Source organism: Amaranthus tricolor, chromosome 1 (assembly GCF_026212465.1).
Source record: "Amaranthus tricolor cultivar Red isolate AtriRed21 chromosome 1, ASM2621246v1, whole genome shotgun sequence".
Taxonomy (NCBI): domain Eukaryota; kingdom Viridiplantae; phylum Streptophyta; class Magnoliopsida; order Caryophyllales; family Amaranthaceae; genus Amaranthus; species Amaranthus tricolor.
Genome location: NC_080047.1, coordinates 35626279 through 35636259, shown reverse-complemented (window position 1 = coordinate 35636259; position 9981 = coordinate 35626279). Strand labels below are relative to the sequence as shown.

Sequence of the window (9981 nt, the reverse complement as noted above, 5' to 3'; positions counted from 1 at the left end):
TCCAGCTAACATACGTATCGTAAAGCTATGTTACCCAATTACTCATACTCTGTGCACTGTAAAAATCTATATTACATGACTAACTATGTGAACCAACCAAACTTTAAGGCCTAGCATTGTTAAAACCTAGTACTATCCCAAAATCTTACGATTCTACCCAACTAAGAATAAAGTTCGTCCTCGAACTTAACCCTCTAAGACTAAGGAGATGTAATTGTTATAAAACGGAAAACATAGAAATACCTGAGCAAACAACCAGGGATAATCGCGTCTCATGGCATCTTCTTCCTCCCACGTGGCTTCTTCGGTGACGTGATTAGACCATAACACCTTCACAAGCGCTATACTACCCCGACGTGTATCACGCGTCTTCTTATCTAGAATCTGAACGAGAGTCTCCACATACTATAAGGTGTCATCCAAGGTCAACTGTTCGGGCTGAAGAACGTGTGAATCATCCATAATGTACTGTCTCAGCTGGGATACGTGAAACACGTCATGCACTTGGTCAATAGACGCAGGAAGTGCAAGTTCATAAGCTACCTTGACTATCTGCTCAAGAATCTCATAGGGTCCAATGAATCGTGGACTGAGCTTACAATTCCTCCCAAACCTCAGTGTTGATTAGAGTTTAAAGGATGTTATATTGAGCTGAGCACGTGTGAATTTGTAGTTTTGTATTAGATTTTTGATAAATGTATATTAGACTTGGTTGTGTTGGTTATATTGGACTATAAAGTGAAATTTATGATTACTTTGTATTTTAGTTAGATATTTGGTATAAGAATTAGCTGAGTTAGTTACGTTAAAGAACTGGTGACTCTTTTGCTCAAGTTTTGAAAGTGTGATTTAAGTTTCTTGGGAAGTAACTCCCGTGATGACCCTGCTTACTCAGTCAATGGTAAGTCGGGTTGTTACAAAAAGCTCTCACGGAAAGAGTAACAGGCGCAAAGGGGACTCCAGTGCACTACCTTTGCCTACCTATCGTGGTGGCCCGTATTCTGCTACGCGATTGCGCGAAAATATGGTAAGTTGATATTTCATTAATAGTTACTTAACGTTTTTACATTTATAATTGTTTATTAACTAATATTTCTAGTTTTTGAAGGCCGAGAAATCTGGCAATGTGGAGCCTACTCCTTATAGGTTATTGTTACGAACCAAAGGAGTACGTGACTCGGATGGTCAGCGTGTCGTAATCACTGAATACGACAAAAATTGAAGTAAGTTCAAATTTATTTTCTTGTTTTGTTGTTTATATTTGATTAGTATCTAATCTATTTTTCATTCGTCTTTTAGGAGCACTACCGCAAATTAGAAGCGGAAGCAATAAGAATGGGCGAAGAACCTGATCACTCTAAAATTTATGCAGAGGCGATCATGGAGGTAAATAAAAATTAAAATTCTCCTTCTTATCCTGGGTATTATAGTTTGGGGTCTGCCAATGAATAATACTATCATAATCTGTTTGAGAACTGTTTCACCCCTCGAGAGTAGTGCGCTACTCAAGATGAAATGAGAGCGCATCTCTCCGAGAATCAGCGTCATAGGCATGAATTTCGCGTATTCATGCAAGCTCAACTCGACGAGAACAACCCTACTTGAGAAGATATAAGAGAAATACGTGGGCACTTACAAGCTCTCGAAGAAACTCACATCCAATTACGGAATGCATTATATGGGAAAAGCAGTAATAAATGCCATGGTTCGGGAGTAGGTAGTCGTCAAGGTTGGGGTGGTGATATGGGTGGTAGCCCAGGTGGATCGGGTGGTTCTCGAGGATCGCGTAATAGCCGTGGTGGTGGTAGTCGCTCTAGTCGTGGTGGTTACTTTTAATCTTTGTATTTAAAAATTTTTTTTTGTAAATATGTATATATTTATTTATGAAATTTTGTATTATAATTTAAACATTTTTTTTATTGTATAATAATAATGTAAATAATTTTTATTGTATTATAAATATTAATGTCAATAATTTTGTTATATATTATTGTAAATATAATTTTTATTGCTTATTTTGTATATATATTATTTTTATGTATTTTTTTTATAAAAAAATTGAATATTTGTTATTATTATTATTTAATAATAATGGCAATATATACTATTATTATTTAATAATAATAATAACAAATATTCAAATTATTTTTATGGCCTCAGAATAAGCTATTCGACATAATAGGCGACAAGTTATTTTTTTGTCGTATAGCTCAGCGATATATTAAGCGACAAAAAAGAATTTATGCGATAAAGATTTAGGCGACAAAACTTTTATCATTTATTTTGTGGCATATTCATTTTTTATTTGGGGTGTGAAACTAAAAAGTTATTATAAGGAATTTTGGAACATAAACTATAAAATCATACCATATCAAAAAAACAAGGTCTTTAAAGCCTAAATCTAACTAAACAATTAAGCAGTATGAACACACTTATTTCCTTGTGATAAAAGGATTCCCTTGAAGTGGACATCCTACTCTTATCTAAAAAAGCCACTTTGACTTCAATAAACTATCACCAGTGCACATCACTTTCCTATTCCTCTTCATTTTCCTCCCCTTTTACTTTCTTCTAATTTCATATTTTGTTTGGATATCCTAAACACAGACGCTTCTTCCATTTACAGCGTACATCCACCTCAAAAAGAAAAAGAATTAAAAACTTCTCTTCAGCGTAAATTTTTCCAAAGTTATGATTTTTTGGTCCGTTTAAATTTTTATATAACTTAAAATTAATTGTGAATTCAATTTCGGTTATAAGGTTGGGTAAATATCGAATCGTCATAATGACGGATATAAAAAAAATGAAGTACTATCAATATTTTAAATAAAAATAAAATTACTTTAACAATTTTTTATTTATAGTAATTGTCCAAATATTGCTTTCCATTTTAGAGTTTAACAAAAATAAAAAAAGGCAAATGTCTAATTGAAACTATTTTAATGCATTTAGACTCTTTTAATGCATTTCCATATATTTAATAAAAGAACATGATGAGACGTTGAGAAAGCATAAATAGGCCGTAGGCAAGTGGCGTCCCGGTCATAAGTTTTCGAAACAAAAACATGTTTTACATAGGATTTGAACATCGGTTGTTGAGGCTATTACTATCAATGTAACCAACTAACAGCATTACTTGGCCTTGTATCTGCTCTTGGATCATCGGATTTGTTTTAAACACCTCTAATTCAACATATGTAAGATGTCGGACGGTACGAGACCCTAAAAATGGAGAATCCACTCGAGTATTCATGAGGATGTCATAAAACGTTTTGGTATGAATCAATAAGTTATAAGAGCACATATAATTTAAAATTCTTTGTCAATTTTTAATCCGATTCTGATCTGACCCCTGCTAGAAAATTTGGTATCTTTCCATCAATACAATTCCTTTCATTCTCTTTTTAATAAGTTAGATAGTGACTTCTAAACATAAAAACCATATTATAGGAAGAGTTTTACTTTCTTGTGCAAAAACTGTTTAATGTCCAACTCATAATCTAATTAAAAGTGGATTCCTTGCATGTCCCACAACTTTAATCTTTCAAATATTCCCTCCTCAAATACAAATATTATGCCACCTATTCTTTCACAATGTTCCATTCTTTCTACAACGTAAAATGGTTCATGAATTGAAGGTATGGCTACATATTCAACATTTTGGTATTGGCATTTATTCTTTAGTTTCTTGTATTTTCTGTATTTTAATTTCCACCTAAAACATATCAATATCCTTCTAAGCTTTTTTCAGTTTTCCTGCCAAAATAATGCAGAGACCTCAAATCACAGAGATACATGTCCGTATGGACTGTAATGGGTGTGTGCACAAGATCAAAAAGGCGCTCAATGGTATCAATGGTAAATAGTATGGAGATTCGATTTGAAACACTAAATAACATTTCACATATCTTGTTTTGTTATGGTTATGTTATGTTTACAGTTATGGTTATGTTACCTACTTAGTCGATGTATGTGTACAAAATTATGGTCCTATCTTATCTTGCACTATATAAATGGTCATTTTTTGTGTTTCCGAATCACTATATTAATGTTCTTATTTCTTATTTGGAATTGAATTTCATTTCGTGTAACATTGGTTTTCCTAAATCTACAGGGATATATGATCTCTACATTGATTTTCCTCATCAGAAATTGACAGTAATTGGATGGGCAGACCCTGAAAGAATTATCAAAGCTATAAAGAAGGTCAGAAAAGTTGCTACAATCTGTTCTCACACAGAAGCACCAGACCCTAATTCGCAACCAACCGAACCACAACCACCAGATGGTTCAGCCCAATCATCGGAGGGAGGAGCGCAACCACCACCGGAAGGAGGCCCCCCACCTCAAGATGCAGGGAACACTCAACCAACCGAGCCTCCCAAATCAGACGAAGCACCCCCACCACCACAAGAGCAATCAGGAGATCAAGCCCAACCCCAAGCCCAACCACAACAACCTGAAACTTCACAGGCTCAAAATCCACAACCCGAGTCAAATCCTCCACCAGAGCATCAACAAAGCCAGCAAGCCAACCCTCACAATCCACCACCTGAGGAGGTCCATGTAGTTCACCACCACGCACCCGACTATGGATATCGATATGGTTACAATAATGGATATGGATACAATTCTTATGGGGGACACTGGACAAACCATCCGGGTCCAAGTTATAGACCCGAACCACATCCACAACCAATTTATCACGAGCCACCACCTCAACACGTCTATCACGAACGTCCTAGGCCCATTTATCATGAGCCACCACCTCATCCTGTTTATCATGAACCACCACCTCGCCCCATCTATCATGAGCCACCACCTAGAACAGTTTATCATGAACCACCGCCACCTCAAAATGTTTATGCAACTCACAGTTATAACATGTATAGGCCATCACCTTCCATCACAGAATACCAATACGTACAACCACCACCACAATACACAAATTACGGTATGAACAGAATGGATCCGTACAATATGGATCCATATCGAAATGGAAGTCATAATAATGGGAATGTTACTTCTATCTTCAGTGATGAGAATCCAAATGCATGTACAATAGCATAGATAAGTCCTATTAGAGTATATAACATATCCTGAAACCTCAACCATCCGTTTAAACTTTTGGTTGAGTTAGTCCCTGACATGGTATTTTAAGCCAGCGTGACAAGATGTCATATATGTTATATACTTTAACAGATACAAAGTTTACATTGCAAATGGGAAAATCCTGTTTGAGAGCTTTTCATGTTGCTTGATTGAAAAGCTAATGGGCCATAGAGTGACATTAGGTGATGGTAACTTTCACAAACAAGCTTGTGATAATGCTTTGACAGATTGACAGGAATGAGATTCTTTCTTGTGGCTTGAGAAGAATATATGCCAAATTCTGCCTTTTCTAAAGGCTAATATACCTTCTTATCAAACAAAAATATTTAAAAAATATATATGTTCACATTTTTATGTACCTATTTCTAGTTTAATATCATCAGCAAAGTTCTACCTTACAATCAAATGTACAACTTACTAATATGTTCTACACTTTTTTCTATAGATACTTCATACTAGCTGCCTGAAACAAGAGATAAAACATGTACACTTACCTGAATTATATAAATATACTATAGAAAAAGTCACTTTGTTACGTGCTTATGCTTACAAAGGAAACATTTTCGCTTAAAGTGGATGCTTTTGTGACAGTCTACTATTGATTCACACCACGAAAACATGCAATATAGAACGTAATCACGTAACATTGTTTTGTCATCTAAGAACATCGGTCCCCAAACCTCACAAAAATGCAACTTATCTCACTTAAGATGTCATTCTGGTTTAGAAGACCTTTTAATAAGGTATTTTGGCCTCCATTTTAAAATTAAATACAGATAAGCCTAGAAAACAAATAAATTTCTTTTTAAAAAAATTGTAAAAGCAAAAAATCAAATTAATTTTACTTTGTTTTCAAATATATTAGTTATACTTAATTTATTGATCTTGTACTCAATTGTTCTTGAAAGAGGGGTGCTTGGAACCCAACAATGGCAAAAGAACAAATGTAAAAAATGATGAAAAACAAAATGTATCAAAAGAGACAACAACACACAAGTTTATGAGGTATTTTGGATACCTCCCTCTCAACAAATGTTTACTTTCATTAATGGACTCAACAATACAATAATGAATAAACTCTCATACTTGAGAACAACCTCTCAAGTCATACATCTCACAATAGAGATCTCACAATACTAATACATAGAAAAACACTCTCAAGTTTCTTACAATGTGGTAGCCCTCTCACAATATGTTTATGTGTGTTGTGGTGAATTTGCTGTATGAATGATGTATCCTATTTATAGAGAGGAATACATCATTTTAGAACCACACATTCAATCACCATCAAAGCACCATAATGCCATACAATTAAATATGACATTTAAGGTCTCTTTTAATGCATATTTAACATCACAATAAACTTAGCAATAAACATAGAAATAATGCCCACCATTATTCCTAGATTAATTGCCCCTTCAACACACCATTAAGTGACACATTAACTCTCCCATAAATTAGCAATTTATTATATATTTAATTATCTTTTATTGCACCCTTAATATTGCTCTCAACATAATGTGTCTTCTTTTGAGTTATTGAGTCACTACCATCACACAAAGATTATTTGGCACTTGCACTAACAATTCTCAAGTCAATTCAGGTTGTGTTCCTTGTTGCTACTTCGTTCCTCGCTCCATATAAAATGTTGTTCCGGATAGCACGCAATGTTTCACACGTGTGATTAACATATTGAGATTTTTTGTGTACCGAATTGACTTGATTGCTGTTGCAGTTACCATTATAATGCAACTCCTCCAATCCCCTTCCCAACCCAGAACTCCTCCCTTCCTCAGTCCCTTACATCGCGTGTCATTATATAGGTTATTAAAGCTTTCTTTGTATTTGTTGATGTTTGTTTTATGCTTTTGAATGGCGCTTGCATTTTATTCATTTTTGTTATAAAATTTGTGATATGTACGAATTTGTTAGTTAAAAATATATATAAATGTAAATTTTAAATAAAGATGAAATTAATACTTGTTTTCAGTTTAAAATTATAATTTTTCTTATAAAATTGATAGAGAATTTAAAATATACAGTATTTTTAATGAATAAAAAACTAGGCTGTTAATATAAATATTAATTAAAATTCTCATAATTTTTAAGTAAAATTTGACAAGATATTTTAGAAATTTAAATTTTAATGAATAAACTTTATTAATTAGCAAATATTTCAACATAAAAAACCACATATATATTCAAAACTTTAATTTGAAATTTCATGTAGATTTAAATTTAAAAGTTTAATATTCCAATAAAGTTTCAAAAAAACATATCTTATTGTAATGCACTACTCATATATTAAGGAATATATTGATGTAAGTTTGGTAAGAATTATTCCATATGGCAAATCAATATGAGAATATTATAAGGAATTTTACGGTTATTAGGGTGATACTTAGTTGATAGCCAGCTCACCTCTACTAATATAGAATATTTTGTTTTATGTAATCCAGGATAGCTTGTATATATATACCTCTTTTGTTTTAGTTTAAGGGCAATTTTTGATTGAGAAATAAAAGCTTCTTCTTCTTCTTAACCTTCTTGATACTCATCTACAAATCAAGATTATCTTGATTTCTTATCTGCAAGTTTGCAGTTTCTCATGGTATCGGAGCTCGATTTCGCTCCTACTGCTTCCGTCTTATCTTCTTTCTTCATCCTCTGATTTCTTATATATATATATATATATATATATATATATATATATATATATATATATATATATTTTCTTAAAATGGCTGATTCAGAAACGCCATTTTCTAAACATGCAGAAACACCTTTGACAATCAATGATGAAATTTCATTAACAAATAATCCTGAAATTCCAGTTCAAAGCAATATGAATTTCAATTTTGATGATCCTTATTTTCTTTCTTCTTCTGACATTTCACAACATTCTATTGTCGCTCTTCTTTTTTCGGGTTCTAACTATGTAAACTGGAGTAGATCTGTGAAGATGGCTTTATATGCAAGAAATAAAGTGAGTTTTATTGATGGAACTCTTCTCAAACCATCTGTTTCTTCCTCTGATTTCAAGAAATGGATCCGGAATGATTACATTGTAAGATCTTGGATCATCAATTCCATGGAGAGAGGTATTGCAGAAACCTTCATGTTTGTTGATTCAGCTTATTAATTGTGGAAGGAAGTTAAAGATAGATATGGTCAAAGCAATGTGCCTCAATTGTTTGATCTACATAGATCTCTTTTTCTTATTGAACAGAAAGATTCTTCCATTACTGAATATTATGCTAAAAAAAAAAAAGAATATGGGATGAAATTCATGACCTAGAAGGCTTTCCTGATTGTTCTTGTGGTATTCTTGCTAATTGTTCTTGTGGAATTCTTAAAAAAGTCTTAGATGCTGACAATAGAATGAAGTTAATTCAATTTCTTTCCGGTATCAACCCAGCCTATGATCAAGTTAAGACAAACATTCTTAGTACTGATCCTTTACCTAACATCAATAAAGTATATCACATTTTACAATCTGTTGAGAGAAAACATCAGAATAACCTTTATACAAGTCATTCCAATGAAATTGGTGCTTTTGCTGCTCATCAATTCAAACCTGATAATTCTGCTGGTATGAGGAAGGATTCCAAGAAAACTAAGTTTGAAAGAGTATGTGAGCATTGTAAAGGCAAAGGTCACACGATTGATCAATGTTTCAAGCTTATAGGCTATCCTGAGTGGTATGCAAACAAGAAATTTAAATCTGTTTCTAGAACAACTGCAAATGTTCAAGTTGATAATTCTTCCATTCTTGGGTCTGTTCCTTGTTCTGGTTCCTCTGGAAAGATGTCTTCTCCTGTTATTGATCCTCAAATGCTATCTGTTGTATGCAAGGAAGTTATTAAATGCATGAATCAATCTTCTATATCTACTGATCCTCTTACTTCTTCCTATACAAATGTGAACTCTGCAGGTATTTTTTTTGTTTCTCATGTTGCTTCTAATTTTCCAAACATTCCTGCCAATTCTTGGGTTATAGACACTGGTGCTTCTGAACATATGTGTTCTAATTCTAAATTTTTTCTTCCTTCCACCCTCTGCATTCTCCTATTCTTGTTGGATTACCTGATGGTTCAACAAACACTGTCACTCATTCTGGATCTATAAAACTTAATTCTGATATCACTCTTAACAGCGTTTTATTTGTTCCTTCTTTTAAACATAATCTTTTATCTGTTGGACAATTGCTTGACAATAACAATCTTCTTGCTAAATTTACTAATCATTCTTGTATATTTCAGGACCTTACAACTAATGAGGTCAAAGCCACTGCTATGAGAACATCAGGCTTATATCTTTTGTGTTCTTCAGCTTCTTCATATCATGTTTTCCCCAATAATCTTGTTGTAAATACAGCATGTTCTTCTTCTAGTCTTGATTTACTTCATGCAAGATTAGGCCATGTTTCTTTTTCTACTATGAAACATATTCCTCATGTAATAATCAATAATAATAAAGAGAATTTTCATTGTGAATCTTGTATTTTAGGCAAACATCATAAGTTTCCTTTTCTTGTTTCATCCTCTCATGCTACTGCACCTTTTGCACTTATTCATATTGATCTTTGGGGTCCATACAGATCACCCTCCTTATCAGGAGCCACATATTTTCTTACTATTCTTGATGATTACTCTAGAACTACTTGGACACATTTACTTCACAGTAAACACCAAGTTTTTCATATAATATCTAATTTTCTTGCCAATGTCTCAAATCAATTTAACACCACTGTTAAAATTATACGAAGTGATAATGGCACTGAAATTTTCCAACAATCTTGCTGTTCTCTTTTTGCCTCAAAAGGTATTATACATCAAAGGAGCCTTCCTGGTTTACCTCAACAAAATG

At 33.2% G+C, this 9981-nt stretch overlaps 2 protein-coding genes across 5 annotated transcripts; both read left to right on the top strand.

The window, feature by feature from the left end:
• Positions 1 to 3509: 3509 nt before the first annotated feature.
• On the top strand, positions 3510 to 5381 carry LOC130826210 (early nodulin-75-like). 4 transcript variants are annotated; one of them, XM_057691801.1, is made up of 3 exons: positions 3510 to 3638; positions 3774 to 3858; positions 4115 to 5381. In XM_057691801.1, the coding sequence occupies exons 1-3, from the start codon at positions 3621 to 3623 to the stop codon at positions 5068 to 5070; spliced, it is 1059 nt and encodes a 352-aa protein (XP_057547784.1). In that variant the 5' UTR covers positions 3510 to 3620; the 3' UTR covers positions 5071 to 5381. The 4 variants fall into 4 exon arrangements, with proteins under 4 accessions (XP_057547784.1, XP_057547790.1, XP_057547775.1 ...); XM_057691807.1 differs by having other exon boundaries at positions 3551 to 3638; positions 3752 to 3858; XM_057691792.1 differs by having other exon boundaries at positions 3609 to 3663; positions 3752 to 3858.
• A 2633-nt stretch (positions 5382 to 8014) lies between these two features.
• On the top strand, positions 8015 to 9504 carry LOC130826233 (uncharacterized). The gene is made up of 2 exons (XM_057691822.1): positions 8015 to 9046; positions 9375 to 9504. Exons 1-2 carry the CDS (start codon positions 8494 to 8496, stop codon positions 9386 to 9388), a joined length of 567 nt encoding a protein of 188 aa, XP_057547805.1. The 5' UTR covers positions 8015 to 8493; the 3' UTR covers positions 9389 to 9504.
• The last annotated feature ends 477 nt before the right edge of the window (positions 9505 to 9981 follow it).